This window comes from Sorex araneus, chromosome 8, assembly GCF_027595985.1.
Source record: "Sorex araneus isolate mSorAra2 chromosome 8, mSorAra2.pri, whole genome shotgun sequence".
NCBI classification, from domain to species: Eukaryota; Metazoa; Chordata; class Mammalia; order Eulipotyphla; family Soricidae; genus Sorex; species Sorex araneus.
The window spans coordinates 62,178,396-62,199,466 of NC_073309.1; the positions used below are offsets into that span (position 1 = coordinate 62,178,396).

The 21,071-nt window shown below is 35.7% G+C and overlaps 1 protein-coding gene across 1 annotated transcript in view; it reads left to right on the forward strand.

The window, feature by feature from the left end:
* Positions 1-21,071, forward strand: part of COL11A1 (collagen type XI alpha 1 chain) — a 214,953-nt gene that overhangs the window by 120,298 nt on the left and 73,584 nt on the right. The window contains exons 36-41 of the mRNA XM_004614663.2: positions 2,010-2,063; positions 10,510-10,563; positions 14,284-14,337; positions 18,334-18,441; positions 19,321-19,410; positions 19,676-19,729. Of these exons, the coding sequence (XP_004614720.1) occupies positions 2,010-2,063; positions 10,510-10,563; positions 14,284-14,337; positions 18,334-18,441; positions 19,321-19,410; positions 19,676-19,729 (414 nt within the window). The remainder of the gene's footprint in view (positions 1-2,009; positions 2,064-10,509; positions 10,564-14,283; positions 14,338-18,333; positions 18,442-19,320; positions 19,411-19,675; positions 19,730-21,071) is intronic.

The following is a 21,071-nucleotide window of genomic DNA, read 5'->3' on the forward strand; positions in this document are numbered from 1 at the left end:
TGTAAGCTACCAGTAGCCATTAAGTCACAATCAATATACATTCAAATCAAGATAAAACATCTCTTCCAGTAAAGAGAAAAACTCTTTAGTGAATTGATTTTCAGCTGATATAAAGTAAAGCTAAATACAGATGAGCAAGCATGTCCCCCCCCTTTTGGCAAAATACAGCTCTTTTTGCCGCCAGACTCTTTAAAGCTCTTGCAAAATCTTTAATATTAATATCTGTAGAACTCTCAAATACATTAGAACCACTTCTTAATATTCTACAGTAGTGTTTAGGATTAGCAATCACATTAATATATTTATTTTAAATTTTATGTGGTCTTTACACTAGAGGTTTTGCAAAAACAAATGCAGAAACATACTGTGAAGTAAATATAATAAAATTGGAATAAGTAATTTTAAAATATTTCTTCTCATGATTAGAATGTCATTGTATAAGATATAGGAATAAATATTTAGCATTTTTTCATTGCTTTGATTCATACGTGACTAAGTTAAATTTCCTCCATTTCTCACTCTTGATGAAATGTCCCCAATTTAATTCACCCTGCCCATTTCATCAAATATTTCATGTTCATAATCATCTTAATCAGGAGACAGATAAAATAATTTACAAGATTTGGTAATTAAATAGAGGATGAGCCATTTCACAAATCATCGAAGAAATTGAGATTTTGTTGTTAGGGTACATCTTTTCTCTAAATGTTTTCTGTATGTATTACAAAAATCTCAAGATGAAGGTCTAATATGTGAATACAACTTTGGAAGATGTTATATTTTATTTTATAGCACAATAGTGTGACCCAATAATATGATTAAGAGTTGTGAAAATACTTTGACAGTAAGTTTATTCGTGGCATCAGACTCATTATTTATACATCATAGATATCTGTGAATAGGGACTTAGTATTTTTTTAGTTGTAGGATGATCAGAATTAGTAAAATAAAACCAATTAGTAAATTTCATGTCAAGTTAAACTTGAATTTTATATGAACAAATAATTAAGGACGAGTAATATTCTTATAATACACATATAAAACTACATATATATGAATATATGCATACATACTGCAATACATATTGAATGATATTTAAACATCAAGAAAAGAAAATTTGGGGGCTGGAATAGCACAGCGGGTAGGGCGTTTGCCTTGCATGTGACCAACCAGGTTTAATTCCCAGCATCCCGTATGGTCCTCTGAGCACCACCAGGAGTAATTCCTGAGCATCGGCAGGTGTGACCAAAAAAAAATATATAATTTTATAAATGTTCTCAGTGTCAAATTCATATTAGTGAGTTAATAGAATTATTTTTATTTTATCAACAAATGAAGATGTAAATTAGTAAAATGAAATCATAACACTTCAAAAATATTTTTTTTTAATTCAGAGATTAGTTGAAAACATCTTTTCTGGTCTTCTCCAGATTGCCTACTTTTCTTTTCTTTTTTTTTTTTTTTTTGCTTTTTTCGGTCACACCCGGCAATGCAAAGGGGTTACTCCTGGCTCTGCACTCAGGAATTATTCCTGGCGGTGCTCAGGGGACCATATAGGATGCTGAGATTTGACTCTGGGTTGACTAAGTGCAAGGCAAATGCCCTACCCGCTGTGCTATCGCTCCAGTCCCTGCCTACTTTTCTGCTTAGCACTGTTTACCGGAGTCAGAATATTTAGAGAATCAATTTAGAATTAATTTTGAGTGGTTATAGACTTGAAATAATCTTCTATGTTTCTAGCCCATGTTAAAAGTAGGTTATCTCTGTAACCTCTTAGCATACATATGCTCTCTTCACTTTTAATATGAATTCTAAACATTTACAGTATTCTTGAATGAATCCACTGAAGTGATATGTTATCGATTAGTGTAAAGAATCATTCTTTTTGTTTTACATTGGCACAGATTATTCTGTTATAGAAGCTACATGGTCTTTTAAAGAAAATTCAGTATATAAAAATATGCCCATAAGGTTTACTTTTTAATTTCTCCATTTCTCTTTATATTTAGGGACCTCAAGGACCTCAGGGCCCAGTTGGATTCCCTGGACCAAAAGGCCCTCCTGTAAGTTATATATTTCTTTCCCTAGATTTTTCTGACAGTGTTTTAAAAACTTGAAAAATCTACATTGTACTTCAAATGGTATTCATACGTAAATATTTACACAGTTAGTATAAAATGATCGAACTCATTTGTGGGATATAAGGTAGCGCAGTATGAGACTGTTACACAGGGTCAGTAGAAGTGACGGCCAAGCGGACTGGCCCATGGTTGGACGGTTGTCATTGGCAGGGGGAGAGGTGAGGGAAGTTAGGATAGAGAAAGGACCACAGTGACAATGACAGCTGGAAATGATCACTATGGACAAGAATTGAGTGCTAAAAATAGGTAAAGATATATACATGATAGCATTATAGAACATGTAGCACAAACCACAGTGACCAAAATTGGGGGGGGAGAGAGAGACAGAGACAGAGACAGAGAAAGTGTGCGGCACTCTGGGAAGGATTTTGAGGACATCTGTGGTGGAAAATGTATACTGGTGAAAGTATGGTTGTAGGAACATTGTGTGACTGAAACCCAATCAAGGACAACTTTATAACTGTTTATCTTAATGTGGTTTAATTAAAAACAATTGTTTTAAAGAATAAAATTTCAGTTAAATTTGAAAAATGTTGCCGAAGGATATATTGTTTCAGAATGGTATCCATTAAGCATTCTGAACATAACTATACAGTAAAATGTTTTGTCAAGGTTTGTAACAGATTAGAGTAGTATGAATATCCTTCTTTCAATTGCTCCCGTACTAGAATGGATATCTTGCATTACATTAAGATAGTGAATCGCTAACAATCAATCTGTTTGAGGGCCAGAGAGATAGCACAGTGAGTGGGAGACTTGCCTTGCATGTTCCTGACCCAGTTTTGACCCCTGGCACCCCTTATAGTGCCCACCCTACCTTAGGGTGTGTTCCCTGAGAGAATAGTCAGAGCAAAGCCCTGAGCACCATCAGATGAGATCCCCAAACAAAATAAAACAAAACAAAATAATCAGTGTATCTGAATTGCATTTTGTCTTCCATGTTCTACATACATTATTTTTATATTATATATGTATTATAATAGACTGGCAAGCTCCCCGTGCCGTATTCATATGCCAAAAACAGTAACAATGCTGGGTCTCATTCCCCTAACCCTGAAAGAGCCTCCAATGCGGAATCGTTTGGAAGGACAGATAAGGAGAGGTTGCTAAAATCTCAGGGCAAGGACGAATGGAGATGTTACAGGGCCCACTTGAGCAAATCGATAAACAACGGGATGACAGTGATAAGTGATGTATTATATATTTATACATATGTATTTATTTTGATGCACCACTGATGGTGCTCAGGGCTTGCTCCTGCCTCTGTGCTCAGGAATGACTCCTGGTGGGGCTCAGGGAATCTATGACTGGTTCATAGTTGGGGATCAAATCTGTTCAGTGTAAGGCAAATATCACACTTGCTGCACTATCTTTTCGTCCTACATGTGCTAATATTTTTATCAAAATATATCTTTCTAAGCACTTTTATTGTTCTTACATTAAGTACTTTGCATTGTAATTTATTTGTTTTGACTGTTTTATCTATAATGCATACTTGAGAGAAAATGTCATCCATATTCCACTTATTAAAAGTGTTTACGAAGTTACGATAAATCACTGTATCACTGTCATCCTGTTGTTCATCAGTTTGCTTGAGTGGGTGCCAGTAACACCTTCATTCGTCCCTGTCATGTGCTAGTGTAGCCCAATGGCATACTGGGGGCTCTTTCAGGGTCAGGGGGGATTGTTACTGTTTTTTGGCATATCGAGTATGTCACAGGTAGCTTGCCAGGCTCTGCCTTGATTTATACACTTTAACCTAAATATTTAAAACTATGTTTAGATACACTCACCTTCAAATGATAATGAAACAAAAATCATATTCCATTTATTAAAAGCGTTTAGTGCAAAAAAATTTAAATACCTTTACTAAGTATCTTCGTACAGTTAATGACAATTCTTTCGTTCTCAGTCATATGGACATATTTAATGCTGTTATTTTCGGTTTCTTTGCTTTAAAAATATATTAAGCTACATATTAGAACTAGAATTAATTTAACCAGTATCTATGCCTAACAAACTACCACAGACTTTGAAGGGTCAGAAGCAAAAGAAATTTTTATTCTTTAGTCAATAAGTCCACGGTCAGAGTGCCAGCTTGAATAGGATGGTAGAAGTTCTCTGTGTCAGAGACTTTTTGTTGGCATAAAGTACTACAGATCTAGCTAAGCTTCTTTTGAAGCTATCCCACTCATGAAGAGCTGACTCAGGATTTCATAAGCATCCCCAGGGCCCAACACATAGCACTGCCTTGTAAGATTAGAATTTCAAGTGATTTTTGTTTGTTTTGTTTTGTTTTTAATTTGGGAAGATAAACATTTGAACCACAGCAATCACTTCTCTAAGGGAATTCTCAGAGTGTGGATCCCTAAGCATTATACCTATAGCATTTGAGATTTGTTAGAAATACAAAATTTGGGCCCTACTTCATTTATGTGATCAAAATTCTAGTAGGGGGTGCAATCTACATTTGAACTATTCCCCAGGAAGATCTATTTATTGTGAAAGTTTGTGAACCTCTGTTCTATGAAGTCTCAACTAGATAATACCACTCAAACTAATATACATGCATATATATACACCCAAATCATTTCATATTGTATTTACTATAATATATGCAAATCATTTTCATGTTGCTTTTAGAATGGATTTTTGTTTACTAGCTGTGTAGTGGATATTGAAAAAGCCATTACTAGTCCCCCAAAACAACACTGTTGCTTGTCCCCGGTCATACTTTGAGTTACTTTTTTTTTTTAATTTGGCAAAAAATAAAATCAACATATCTGGATTCGATGTACTTTCAAGGAATAAGCTTCAAAAATTTTTGTCAATATTTTGAGATTCTGTTATAATAACAAAATAAATGATTGTAATAAATCATTGCTAGTAGACTTATTCATCTACTGGATATTTTTATTTGGTGGAAAAGTGGACTGGAGCGATAGTACAGTGGGTAGGGCGATTGCCTTGCACGAAGCTGACCCAGTTCGATTCCTCCGTCCCTCTCGGAGAGCCTAGCAAGCTACTGAGAGTATCCCGACTGCACAGCAGAGCCTGGCAAGCTATCCGTGCCATATTTGATATGCCAAAAACAGTAACAACAAGTCTCACAATGGAGACATTACTGGTGCCCACTCAAGCAAATCAATGAACAATGGGAGACAGTCCTACAATGCTAAAGTGTTACATTTTTTACCCTTAGTATTTTAAACTGATTTTGAAGTGGATCATTGAGAAACTATTTACTTTATTGAAGCAGCATTTGTGATATTTTGGTTTTTTGTTTGTTTTGTTTTGTTTTAAGGGTCACGCCGGCTGTGCTCAGGGCTTGCTCTGGCTCTGTGGGTCAGGGGTTACTCTTGGCCGAGCTCAGCTACCAAATTAGCTGCCTGGGACTGAACTCAGTTGGCCATATGTAAGGCAAGCACCTACCCACTGTACTGTAACTCTAGCCCCCAAAGCAGCAGTTTTCTATAGAAGAAATTTTTATGAGGCTCTATATGACAATATTTCAAAAAGTCTGTAGTCCAACTTTTTATTTAAAAAAAGTTAATAGAGTATAGTCTTGCATAAGAGAACAATTTTAAATTTCATAACTAATATTTAGATTTTAATATTAACTCATGTAGAGTTTCACATACTGCGAACTGATAGCACTGTTTAAAAATGATTTTAGTTAAAGTTTATGTTGAGTGTAACCATTTGTCATTTTACAATATATGCAAACCTAACCATCATACTGTAGCTTAAACATACACAATAATGAATGTGAAATATTCCCCAATAGAACTATAAAATTTAATTATAAACAAAGTTTTCTCAAGGATTTTGAAGACATGTGCATTGATCATTGTCTTACTGTGTAGCAGAAATATTCAGTGATTGCATAACCTAAACATTATCACAACATTTATATATTTGTACATACTGTTAAGAATTGTTTCTTCAGGTAATGTAATTTTATTGTCAATGAAAGCCATTTCACCCATTTTTCTCAGACCTGTTTACAGTCCATTCTCTCTTTCAACAAGTTTTAAGTCATTGATCATTCAAGCTTTTTGTTTCCGCTAGCTATTAGGACTATAATAAATGTCTGCACTTGGAAGCATGCAGGCTAGTTGAGGAGATATGAACACTATTAAAAAACATTGCTTTCACTGTTAAACAAAATTATTATAATACTCTGTTTCTCTGACAAGTGGGACATTAGAGCATGAAATGAAAACACTTATCATTTCTTTGGCACATAGTTTTATAAAATTAAGGAAATAGATGTTTTTATTTCTCTTATGTAGAAAGAAAAAATCTGAGTGTAAGGATAGAAGGAAGCTCTTTTGAAAATTATTAAGTTCATTTCCATTGTAATGAGGAATGAATAGGATAAGGTATGGAAAGTGGGGTCCAATTTGTGGTGAAGAATGTAAACAGGATTTGTGTGGTAATCATGACGTAGTGTTTGAGACAGAATTACAATAGTGTAAATCCTAGACGTTATATATGTTTTAAATCATTTTAAATCAGTGTTAGCTATGACTTATCTAAAAATGTATATTCATGTGTGTAAACATATGTGACATATATTGATGGTTGAACCATGGGATGCACACACATACACACACAAATAGTCTATTTTATGTCAATGCTAGCATATACTAACCCCATTTAAATTTTTTTCACTTGATGTGATTACGATTGCTAGAACAACTATTTTAAAAGACAGCACAACAGGGAAAGTAAAAATTCAATGCCAATGAAAAGTGAAAATTCATTCTTAACATCTATGGCTGACTTTATCGATTGCCTATGAATACCTTTTTAGATGAGTTTGTTGCTACTGCACATCGACTACATCAAAGGGACAGTTTTTAAAACTGATAAAGTAAAATTGGTAATTACTGTGCTTTACTTTATTAAATGGTAATGTGAAATCTTTAGTGTTAATTAGGATTAAATGTTTAACAGTAATTCTAAATTAATATGTGCTTAAGAAAAATAAGATGTTATGCACTCCATTATCCTACCTGGCGATCCTACACAGCCAACCCGAGTTCGATTCCTCCATCCCTCTAGGAGAGCCCAACAAACTACTGAGAGTATCTCACCCGCACGGCAGAGCCTGGCAAGCTACCTGTGGTGTATTCGATATGCCAAAAACAGTAATAGCAAGTCTCACAATGGAGACGTTGCTAGTGCCCTCTCTAGCAAATCAGTGAGCAAATGGATGACAGCGACAGTGATGTACTCCGTTAGACTATGAAAACCATTGAAAATCGAGTTGTACTCATTCGTGTGATATTCATATCTAAGGTCTTTATTTTCAAGAATTACAATATTTTGCAATAAATGTGTAACTCTTAAAAGTGAGATATTTTAAACTGATTTATAGATTTCTTTGAAAATATATAAATGCCTTATGCTGATGGCAATAAATATAATTTGATATGGTTTTTAGTATGGTAGCACTGTAGCACTGTCATCCCGTTGCTCATCGATTTGCCCAAGTGGGCACCAGTAACATATCCATTGTGAGACTTCTTACTGTTTTTGGCATATCGAATACACCACGGGGAGCTTGCCAGGCTCCACTGTTTAGTGTAAAGAAAAAGTTCAACTGATGATTATTATTCTTTATGTGTCATCCTCTATGTTTTTATTTAAAACAGACTGTCACACCCAATTGACTGTGTATTATTCTCTGATATTCAGAATAGTGATAAACATAATTGCCTTTTGTTGCTTCTTTGAAATGAAGTCACTAGCAATTAATGTGCATGATCTCTAAATTGATGACAGAGATAGATACATGGTATAAATTTTTGAAAAATAAGTTACTTAACTGGCATCCAGAAATGTAATGAGTGCTTAAATGAAAACATTTCACTTTTTATAACTTTGAGATGAGATGATCATGGAAATCATGCATATATCAGGGAGCAAGCAAATACCTTATAAACTAAACTAAGAATATATAAAAATTGGACCTGGTAGGTTATCTGAGACTGGTAATCAAAACTGGTAATGAACACTTTATGTTGGTCAACTTAGAGAAATCTTTACTAAAAATAAATGGTTCTGTATAAAAAGCAGATCTATTTTTAAACAAAATCATTTTGTTAAATATAAACATAATTGATATTTGAAAATAGATTTGCATAAACATTTGATTAAAACACTTCTATAAATAATTAGCATATATTAAGATATGCCTATTAGTGACTATAGAAATGATTTCTTTTCTTATTCGAAAAGAAGAGCTTATTTCTGCCCCTACCTATTCAATCATATTTTGAAATTTAAACTTGATGCTTAATATTTGCTAGTAAAATAAATGAGCCATGAGGTCATTTATTGAAGCAATGTATTTCTATTAAATACCTAAAACCCAAAATCTTCACAGAGTTAGGTACTTAATGATTGCTGCATTTATTTCTTCAGTCAATCATAACACAAACAGCATGCTTTATAGAAAGTGATAGCATAGTAGATTGTTCTCCAGTGTTCAATAAATACTGTGCATCAAAGAGGACATTTAGAAAGTCTGGACAAATTGATGACTTCCAAAATTCAGGACATTGTGTTGTCTTGTTTCCTTTGCTTGAAGCAGCTGAGATGTAAAGTGACTTTTGTCTGGAAAAGTTTGTATTCTGTTTACGTTATTGTCAGAAACTCAGACAGCCACTAGAGGGCACCCTTTTTCTCTGTTATCTAAATCCTGATAATCCACAGGTAACTGAATTAGGAACAAATCACCAAAAGAAACAGGAATATTCATTTTTAAGTAATGAAAGACTAGCACATTTGCAAAGATATAGATAAAGATTATATTAACATGCTTTTGAAAAGAATTTAATAAAATTATTTAAAATGTGCAGAACAGGGGGCTTGAGAGATAGCACAGCAGATAGGGCGTTTGCCTTGCACACGGTCGACCCGGGTTCGATTCCCAGCATTCCATATGGTCCCCCTGAATACCGCCAGGGGTAATTCCTGAGTGCAGGGCCAGGAGTGACCCCTGTGCATCGCCGGGTATGACCCAAATAAAGCAAAAAAAAAAAAATGTTCAGAACAAAGTTGTGTGATTTTGGGGCGGTGGAGGGTTGAACCTCACCCAGCATTGCTCAGGGCTCTGTGCTCAGGGAACACTCTTAGAGGCGCTCAGGGAACCATATGGGATGCCAGAGATTGAACCTTGGTCGGCCACATGTGAGGCAAACACTTTACTCACTGTTCCATCTCTCTGCAGTTTTGATCTGTTATAAAATAACACTAATCAGGTATATTAATATCATAACAGAAAAATACGGATCAAGCTCTATAGGATGATACATACGTATATGACATAGTAGACTTCTCTATCATGCTTGATAAACTTTATTTTAAAGAAGTTATTTAAGGTAGACTGTAGACCAAATGGACTGGAGCGATAACACAGCCGGTAGAGCGTTTGCCTTGCACGCAGGCAACCAGCTTTGATTCTTCTGTCCCTCTCGGAGAGCCCGGCAAGCTACTGAGAGTATCCCTCCCACATGGCAGAGCCTGGCAAGCTGCCCGTGGCATATTCTATATGCCAAAAACAGTAACAAGTCTCACGATGAAGACGTTACTGGTGCCCGCTCGAGCAAATCAATGAACAATGGGACAACAGTGACAGTGCTATAGGCCAAATATTATGACCACTTAATGCCTGTATTAACCATATGGAGAGAGAGTAAAAGGGAATGTGCCTGCCACAGAGGAGGGGGGGAGAGAATGGGGATGGTGGGAGGGATACTGGGACCTTGACGGTGGAGAATGGGCACTGGTGGAGGGATGGGTACTTGGTCATTGTATGACTGAAACGTAAGCATGAAAGTTTGTAAGTCTGTAAGTGTACCTCACTTACAGGTGGTTCATTAAAAAAAATAAAAATTAAAAAAAAAGAAGTTATTTAGGGGGTCTAACAATAGTACAGTGGGCAGGGCACGAGGCTGAACCAGGTTAGATGTGCTCAACCCAAATGTTCTCCCGCATCCACCAAGATTGAGCCCTGAGCTCAAGGTCAGGAGTAAGCTCTGAGAATTGCCAGTGTGGCCCAAAAACAAACAAGCAGTTGTTTAATACAGTTTATGAAAAAATGGTATTGATGACTTTGAATTTGAGCCCTCATCTTTCTTCCAAATGTATTATAAATGTATGTATATGCACAAATACATGTAGAGATATACATATTTATGCATACTTATACTGCAACATATATATATATAAATTCAATGTAAGACAAATATGTATGTATATGTAGAAAATATAATAAGAAAGTTGACAAGTTGTATATAAGCTATAAAATAACCAAAAATATCTATAGTAAATAAGTTTTTGTATTTAAATTCAGGGACCCCCTGGGAAGGATGGACTTCCAGGTCATCCTGGGCAACGTGGAGAAACAGTAAGTATCCCTAATCTTCTGCAATTTTCTATTTCTATACAAAAGTTGCCCCATTAACCTACCTCAGTTACCAGGCTAATGACAGTGGAGAGGTTAATTTCATTGAAGCCTTTATTAAAATATGTTTAAGCCCCAAATTAGACCTACACTTGTATGTAAATCAGTACACTTGAGGATACAAAATATTACTCGATCTGGCTATCAATTTGATTGCTAATTCATTTATTGCCAATCATAGCTTTAGGGATAAGCTGATGAAGAAAGAGTATTTTAGACACATCAGGATTGTTAACGTTGACTTTTCTCTCACATCTTTTTTTAACAAACATATTTAATTCAACCAATCACTCTTCCAGTAGCTAAAGAAAATAAGAAGCTAAATTCAACCAATCACTCTTCCAGTAGCTAAAGAAAATATAAGACAATATTTGTCCTAGAAGTATGTCAAATGAATTTTCTTGCCTTACGTATTAAAAAGTAGATTTTAAAATGCTACCAAATTTCATTACAACCTAATAGTAAATAAGCTCTGATTGAACAATTTGTATGTTTAACAATTATTTGGCATCTGGGCCAGAGAGATAGTATAGCAGGTAAGGTCTTGCACAGGCTGACCCCAATTTGATACCTGGTACTATGTATGGTCCCCTGAAATCACCACCAGTGATCCCTGTGCACAGAGCCAGGAATAACTCTGGATAATGAAGATGACATATATATATATATGTATATATACATATATATATAAAAATATTTTATTTGAGGATAAATAGGCTGCTCAAGTATGGTTTAAGATACTGCTGGGTTTGTTCACTTATTCTGCCACAGTTACAAAGCCAAATGTCGAACCCTTTCCAGTAAGTTGTCAGTCTTATCAGAAATCATCATGGATCAGCTTGCTTGCTTAGAATCAATTCTTTGTTTTCACTATTGATTAATTTCTCCATTTTTTTAAAAAACAGAATATCTGAGATAATACAATGGGTAGGGTGCACACATTTGCACAATGCCAATGGAAGTTCCAATCCTGGTGCTCCATTGGGTCCCCTGAGTCCTGTTCAGCGTGATCCCCAAGCACAGAGCCAGGAGTAAGATCCAAACACAGTCAGATGTTGATCAAAAAATTTTAAAAATTGAAAGAAAGTCAGAGCACAGACTGTTTCAGCGAGTGACTTCAGTCATTTAATGGCATTCTGTCCAACATAAAGGCGTTTTTGGAGTTACATCCCAGTACACAATAACAAATCTGAAGACATGCAAATTCCCTGCAGGAGACTCTCAACAGCAACCCGTTTCCTGTTCGCTTATCAAGTGACAGTTTTCAGTGTAAGAACTTCTTCGTTTTAGTCAGATTGAAAACTTCAAAGTCTTCGATTTCAAAAGCAGAATCAAGAATAATTTAGTGAGAACAAAGAGTAAAATTGTTTGGGTTTCCTCTCGGGAATGACATCTGCAGAAGGAGCATTAAATGAACTTTCTATAGTAGAACCCACACTGTCAAATCACAAAGGCATTTTCATTCAAAATTGCACCCAATCAATTTTAGCTGAGACATTGCCTGGTTTCCTGGGAATAACTTTAGAAAATTTCCAAAATGTCTTTTGAGAAAGAGCTACCTAGACAATTGCTATTTAAAATCCCTTTATTATTGGATTTAATCAAGACTTTCTGTTTCTTTCAAAAGCCACTGAAGTATGGACAAACTAGAGATAGATAAATATAAGTACATGGATAGAGATAGAGGCATTTCATTTTATTTTTTTATTTTTTTCTTTTTTTTTTTATAGTTTATTTTTAATTAGTGAGTCAACGTGAGGGTACAGTTACAGATTTATACATTTTTGTGCTCATGTTTCTCCCTTACAGAGTTTGATAACCCATCCCTTCACCAGTGCCCATTCTCCACCACCAGTAAACCCAACATCCCACCCCCCCTTCCCAGTCCCGTCTCCCCCCACCCCACCCTGCCACTATGGCAGGGAATTCCCTTTTGTTCTCTCTCTCTGGTTAGGTGTTGTGGTTTGCAATAAAGGTGTTGAGTGGCCATTGCGTTCAGTCTCTAGTCTATATTTGGCCCGCATCATCTTTCCCCCACATGACCAACAACCACATTTTACTTGCTGTTCCCTTCTCTGAGTTGCCCAGAGTGAGAGAACAGCCTCCACCTGGCAATGCACAGGGGTTACTCCTGGCTCTGCACTCAGGAATTACTCCTGGCAGTGCTCTGAGGACTATATGGGATGCTGGGAATCGAACCCGGGTCGGCCACATGCAAGGCAAACACCCTACCCACTGTGCTATCGCTGCAGCCCCCAAGAAGCATTTCATTTTAAATGAAGAATAATAACAGCAGACTAAATAATTCATGGTTTTAGGGAGGATGTCTCTTTTAGTACTGTCTCACAGACAAAAGCTAGAAGCTTATTTTGAAATATGACTTCCTGATTTTAAATATTGATCTACAACCAATAGTGAATTGTCCTCTAGTCAGGAAACTTTGTCTACTAATTCTCTGCCTACTGAGGTTTGAAAGATATCTTGTAAAAGAGTCATCGTGTGGAGCACCATAGAAATAGTATTTCAAGTAAGGTGTTTGCCTTGCACATTGCCAACCCAGGTTCTATCTCTGGCACTGGCCTCAGGAGTCATCCTTGAGTACCAAGCCAGAAATAAACCCTGAGCACATCTGAGCATGTCACAGTAAATGATGATGTGAAGCATCCCTGTTTTACTGTTTCTGATATATTTGAGATTTATTTCCATTCATAAATTAAAGAATGGATGGTTTACTGTGACATATGAAAGTTTGTTAAAACTATTAGAAAATTTAGAAATTATATTACACACATAAAATTCAAATTTGCCTCAGAAACACAGTGACAGATTCTGATTTGATCTTAAGATTAATTTAGTCCCTTTAGAGATGATAAAGATAAAAACTAACATTTTGGAAGCAAACAAAATATTTTACATTGCTCTTGTGTAAAATTAATTTTTTCAAGGACTTTGGAAAGCATAATTTAAGTTTGTCTTGATTAATTAGCAAATAAACTTATGTGTTAATATTGAAAGTTTCTATTATTGAGTTTATTTATGACATGCCTATTCTCAGTTTATTAAATACTTGCATACATATTGACCTTTAACAAGCAAATATAAAGGCAATATTCTCTTCTAATTACTCCCAAATACATAATCCATTCAGGTACAGTATAGTCCAAATTTTTCTCTTCCATTAGAATGTATGTGTACGAGACGGGTTTACAAAATTTTCACTGAATTTCCTCAATCGTGGAATTTTATCTATTGATTTTAATCACTAAATTCATTATCATTTTTGTGTGCTGGTCTTGTTCTTAGAGTTCCTAGAAAAAGACCTTTGTAAAATATATTTCTTTTTAAAACTCAGAATTGTATTTCCGTCACCACATTGAAAGCTTAAAATAAGAAAACTCGTGGGGTTATCAAGAGGCAGTACAAGGGCCTATGGTTAAAGCCTTAACACCTCTAGGTGTCACCCCAAAACTAACAAAAAAGATAAATTGAAAATTTAAAAAAATTGAATTTGCTAGAAAACAAAATAACTCATGCTTGAAAAACATAAACAATTCATTCAACAGATGGCTTTATTTTTAAGTACTATATAATTATTTCACAAAAGTTTTAAGTTTATGCTTTCAGTTATGTATGTTTTTTACAGACGATACTTTCTTTGTTTAGGGATTTCAAGGAAAGACAGGCCCTCCTGGGCCGGGGGGTGTTGTTGGACCACAGGTATGACGTTTATTTTCCTTACTTTTTCATTTATATTTTCATCTTTTTTAGTGCTATGTAAACTCTGTCAATTTTAATTGAGTCAGCAAGATGAATTTTGTATATCACTTATAAAAAATAGGTTTAATTATTCTGTGGGCTGGAAGAATAGCACAGCAGGTAGGGCGTTTGCCATGTACAGGCCGACCTAGGTTCTATTCCTCCACCCCTCTCTGAGAGCCCATCAAGCTACCCGTGGCATAGTCAATATGCGCAAAACAGTCACAACAAGTCTCACAATGTAGACGTTACTGGTGCCTGCTTGAGCAAATTATTCTGTACCAAGTAAACTTCAGCAATACATTGCTATGATAAAGTGATATTTCGGTTATCTGTGTGTATAAAAGAAAATCATGAATCACGAATCACAAAATCCCATTGATCGTCGAATTTCGGGCAGTCTCAGTAACCTCTCTATTTGTCCTATCCCTGAGATTTTAGAAGCCTCTCTCGACTCGGCCCTCCCAATGATGTCACACTGGAGGCTCTTTCAGGGTCAGGGGAATGAGATCCAGCTTGTTACTGGCTTTAGTATATGAATACACCATGGGAAGCTTGCAAGGCTGTCCTGTGTGGGCAGGAAACTCTCAGTAGCTTGCTGGTTTTTCTCAGAGGGAGAAGTAGGTTATAAGATATCACGCAGCTGCAAAGCGGCCACGCACTTCTGGGAGCTTGCTTTTAAGTCTCTGGATCTTGGCTGTTGATGGGTAAACACACCTGGGTTCCTCTGCCGGTACCTTCATGTGTGAGGCTTGCCCAAACGTGTGGAGAGGGGCCTTGAACATGGCTGTGGCTAGGTTCCAGAGGTCTTCAGCCGCCGGGAGCTCTGCTGGGGCAGGGGGGAAGCTGGAGCTTATCCCCTCCAAGGGGCCCCGGGGAAGACAGCCAGGCATGCGGGCAAGAGACTCTCTGCATAAAAGAAAATGATAAAATTAAAAAATTAAAACAAATTTTAAAATTCCCAATAAGATAACAAATTGTTGACCCTCTGTCTTGAAAACACCAAGTATGATGTATTAAATAGCTTGGCATTGATCTTTAGTAGACTTCAACAATTTTTTTAGAATTATTAAATTTAAAAGCTGAATGTATATTAGAAATATAATGCTAGCCTATGACTCATAAAATTCTAATATTTGTAAATAAACACATTTTCTTTTATGAATTTTGTATTACAGATTATGACTTTCCTGATTAATATATTAATAAATAGAGCATATAAAAAAGCAACAATTTTTCTGACAGATAGCAAAGTCTCTAATATTAGCATGTTTTCCTGAATTATAGTGTTAATATCAATTATAGTTAAATATCAATAAGGGATAATTCTTAACTATAGAAAACAATATTTTTACATGTGAATACATATTTAACAAATAGAATAAGTTTATTCAATTGTAATTTTACCTCTGTTGATAACAAAGCATAGTAAAAGTGTAAGAGTAATTGAGTACTTTGACCATATAATTACTTCAAATATTATTTTCTCAGTTTGATTAGTTCTTAACATTAGAACTCTCTCTCTTCCTTTCTCTTCCCTTACCATGTATCTTTTTATTTCTCTTTCTCTCTCTCTCTCCTACACATATACACACAAACAAAATAGTACACTTTCTTCCAGAAAAGTATGCAATAGAATAATATGAAGAATTCTTGGAATGGTTGATTATTTTATTTAAAGATTATTCATGAATTAATGCAAATGCTATTTGCTACTTTATAAAGAAATTATAGCATGAATACATGCTGCATACTTTTTAACAATAAAGATCTCCTTTTAACCAACTAAACCGTTTTAATTTTAAAGTACCCTGTAAATAAGTTCTCTGAAAAAATACAATTTTTTATAAATTTAAAGAAACTTCAGAACCATTTTCCCTGAAAAAAGCTAAAAGAATGATTTTAGGTTTTCATTTATTGTAAATAAAGTACTTAATACAATAATACTTTATTCATTAAGAAGCCGTGCCATGAATATAAAGCTAATCTGGATCCCTTTCAAATGCTACCATGTTTAAACATCATAGAGCTTAAATGAAAATTTCAAGATCTCACATCTTTTGAAAGTTTCTACCTAATACAGACACACTTGACTTTAAGTTTCTTTTGGTTTCTTGTTTGTTTTTTGTTTGGGGTCCGTACCTGGTGATGCTAAGGGGTCACTCCTGCCTATGTACTGGTTTTGTGGAGGCGCTATATAAAAGAGAGGGGGATTGAACCAGGGTTGGCCACAAGCAAGGCAAATGCTTGACCCGCTGTACAATTGTTCTGGCCCCACATGTGGCTTTTAAGACCTGTACTTTGTCTTTCTACTTTATAGCTTAAAAGTAGCAAGTAGATCTTGTGTGCATGCTAATTGAATGAACCACTTTTCTTGAATGACCCTTTTCATGTTTTATTTAGTAAAGATAAATACCTACATTCTTTGTTATTAAGTTTCCATGATTTTTTGAGTTACTAATAGTTGAGTCGTAGGCATATAATATTCCAGCACCAATTCCACCACCAGTGACAACTGCCCTCCACCACTGTCCCCAGGTTCTCAGCCATCTCAGCCTGCCTTCTGGGCAGGCATATTTATAAGTTTGACTGTTGGACTTTGTATCTCATGCTTTCAGGATGCCTTTAAGAAAGAAAATTCAGTTGTCTCTTTCCAGTTTAACTGTAATATTAGGACAAAGGGAAGTCATTCCTTTTGAAATCTATATATGGTTGTTAATAATTAAAGCCAAATATTTCTGTATTTTTCAAAAGATGTGAGGTATTGAAATGACTCATTCAAACATGTGAGATTGCAGCATTTGATATTTGTTTCTTTGTTTTTTTCATGTGACCCACTGCTCTCTTTTATGTTGGTGGCAGTGACCATTAAATTAGCATCAGTTTTAGACTCCATAGTTTTTGAAATTCTGGTGATTAGGTATTTATGAAAAAAAATCCTTTGTGGAGAAATGCTTATACATAAGCAATAGATTTGGAAGTTTCAATGCTGCAAAGTTAAAGAAAGAATAGCTGAGGCATGCACACCAAAATTTAGGGTAAATGTGTTCTTTCGAATGTTAAAAATCAATTGTGTATGTGTTTGCAGAAAAAAAGGAATGGCATTCCATAAACAGCTTCAGTAACTCTTTGTACTGCTTAATGCCCTTCACATCTTGAAAGTTTTTCTTTTATTCAGAAAAAAAATGTTCATTTTTAATTTAGACCCTTCATTTTGCTCTATTCTAAGTGGCGATAGAGAGCAACTGGTCACTATTCTCTATTTACACTTGAAAGCTCATTAAACTCTACCACCACAAAACAGCACTACTCAAGGGACACATAAATGACCTGACATTTTTCACTTTGGCATTTGCAGCAATTTCAGACAGCAAGCTATTTGTTATAAGCTTTGGCTGGGAGGAACTGCCAGCCCAAACACATGGCTTTCAGGATCTCTCTGCTGCATGTTCTAGACTTTGTCAAGTGAATATAGATTAACAGTAGGGAGGTCTCCAATCATGGAAATTGCGAGGAGAACCACTCTTGTCATTTGGGATCCAGGAGACGTAAGCGTATTATCACGGAGTGATTCATCAAGTAGCTATTCATGTAGTGCATCTTTTACTTCTAAACACTTCTGAAATATTATATGAAAATTTAAAAAACGGGACAAAATTAGTTAATCTTCAAAAAAATCAATATCTGACTATACTCACTATTGAAGCAGTTCTGAACCAAAGGAAAAAAATCTTTGAGCTTTATGTATTTGTCTTGTCTCTCAGATTCTGAGATTATAGAATCCTACCAAGTGTTCTATTTTCAGTGTTTTGTAAGAATTATTTTCTAGGACACTGTGAAAATAAATGAGGATGATAAGTTCTTATCAAAAAGGAGTGATATTAATGTAGGGTTTGTGTTATCTTTACCAGGACTTTAAAAATAAGAATTTAATTAAGTTTGGCTTTTCTAATTTAGGGACCCACTGGCGAGACAGGTCCAATAGGTGAACGTGGACATCCTGGCCCTCCTGGGCCTCCTGGAGAGCAAGGTCTTCCCGGAGCGGCAGGGAAAGAAGGTGCAAAGGTATTGTATAGCCAAAGAACTTTCAGTTTCTTTATGCCATAGGTTCTCATCATTTGTCCATAAATTTTCTAAATTTTGCTACAGAATCTAAATGCATATCAGAGACATAGCAGTAGAATGTTTAGTTTAATATACTGCCAGGCATGAATGAACAATAACATCAGACCAGACCATATACTATACATATATATATATGCACATATATATGCATATTAAAGAGGATAAAGACAAGATTACTTAATTCTGTAGTAATCATTTTTGATGTAGGAAGAGAAGGACTGAGAAGCTAGCTCATGGATCTCCTTAAATATTCTCTTAATCAAGGGAGTGGGTGAGAAGTATGCATTAGCTTTAAAATATGCGAAAGGTAAACTAAAGGGGCTGGAAAAGAGTAAGATGTTTGACAGGATTGTTTTCCACATAGCCTAGACCCATAGAAAATTTTATCTGGGACCGCCGCTCCCTTTCTGGTCATATCAAACCCTTCTGTTAATAAACTTCCCACTTTAAATATGTGCTGAAATAGGAGTTAGTGGGTCTTTTTCAATGGGATTTTGTACAATATTCTCATGATGAAATAATGCTCAAGCTTTATTTGGATTCGGCTAGAGAGGATCACTGTTTCTGGGCATTTATATAAATGACTGGGGGCCGGAGCGATAGCACAGCGGGTAGGGCGTTTGCCTTGCACGCGGCCGACCCGGGTTCGGGTTCGATCCCCGGCATCCCATATGGTCCCCCAAGCACTGCCAGGAGTAATTCCTGAGTGGAAAAAGCCAGGAGTAACCCCTGAGCATCGCTGGGTGTGACCCAAAAAAAAAAAAAGCAAAAAAAAAAAAAAAGAAAAGAAATGACTGTGATGCCCACTGTCCGCTTTAGGGTGACCCTGGTCCTCAAGGTGTCTCAGGAAAAGACGGACCAGCTGGACTCCGTGGCTTTCCAGGTGAAAGAGGACTTCCAGGAGCTCAGGTACAATTACAAATAGGTCAAACGTGTGAGTGAAATTGCTTATTGAAATGTAAATGCTTATTGAGGCTTTCTCAGATTGAACTAAATATTCACGTGTATTTAAGTGGAAATATGGAAGCATTGTATAGAACATATTTTCATACCATATAAAGCAATATGCAGGCATCAAAAGCAATTCCTAAAATCCGAATTTTATCAATCAGACATTTCCAGTTTATGTTCGGCTCATGCTAATCCACTTACTTCATTCTTTCACTTTTCCTAGGGTGCTGCAGGACTGAAAGGAGGGGAGGGTCCCCAGGGCCCACCAGGTCCAATTGTAAGTATGATTATAATAAACTACCTGGCTGTGCATGGGTGCGGATGATAGCTCCTCTTTCATTACCCTCATGCTGTGATCCCACCGGGTGTGCAAGAGAAAATAAACACATGTCAATCAAATCAGTCAGTACATCGCTTTCACTAATTGCATGAACTAATGAGTACAGAAACAGAAGATTTCAGATGATGGAAAGTAGTTTTTTTTGCCAGCAGGTAAGAGAAACTACTCTGTGCCTCATAACCACAAGGGGAAAAGTGGTTATTTGTCTATTTCTTAGTAATTTCTGAGATTTTAATTTGCCAATGTTTTTAAAATATATCATGAAGGACATATATTCATCTTTCATAAGGAAAAATATCATAAAAGGCATATATTTCTTTTATAGATGATCCAGATCGTTTTGCATTTATTATAACCTTATGAAATAATTGACAAATGCGTGAACAACAGACTTTGACCTCACCTGTTCTTTCCTTAAGATGCACATCAGTCCCTGAGGAAGCAATTGAATGCAACCTTCTTTTTTCCATAAATTTGCATCTCCTCTTACCTGTGCTCTGAAATGCTACTCATGACAGCAAACTACCAACTTTAGTATCTTTTCCTAGTCTGTTTGACCCTATCTAAAAAGCTTAAACATGCTGTAAATCCTCCATGAATTTCCTTATTCAGCATTTTGAAGTCTTATCCGTTCCACCTACAAATCAATTTCTTTAATTGATTCATTTTCCTTATTTCTCTCTGTGTGAAGTATGTCTTGGAGTTAGGGTACTCAGTTAAGATACACTTTACGCAGAGAGAAATAAGGAAAATAAATCAATTTACTTACCCTTTCCTGTTAATTTTAGAATTGCAGATTATAGTATTATAGTTGGACATGCTGAATGATATCCATAGCTCATAAGTGTTATTCATTGGCTTTTAGAATTTTGCCTTCAGAGTCTTCAGAAACCAAAGTGCCCGTCCTGGCAAAATCATCTTCATCATTGGGTCCAAATTACCACAATTTTATTTCTTTTAAAATCTACCCTATAATTTTGCTCAATCTAATGCTTTTCTGGATTCTCAAACTACTATGAACTTTTATAGCTCTCAGAAAGAATATGTTTTGTTTCCCTTCTTCCAGGAAGCCTCATTTTACCCTTTTTCTGTCTGACAGAAATTTTACTCATCCATGGAGATCAAGCTTCAATGTCAACTCCCCATCAATTCATCTTCAACAGTTGACATCCATTTATCTTATTACTGAAATATCTTTACCCTTAGTGATTTTTGTTATGTTTTATATTTTAAAATGTAGAATGAAATATAGGTGAACTGTCTCTCTAATTGCAGATTC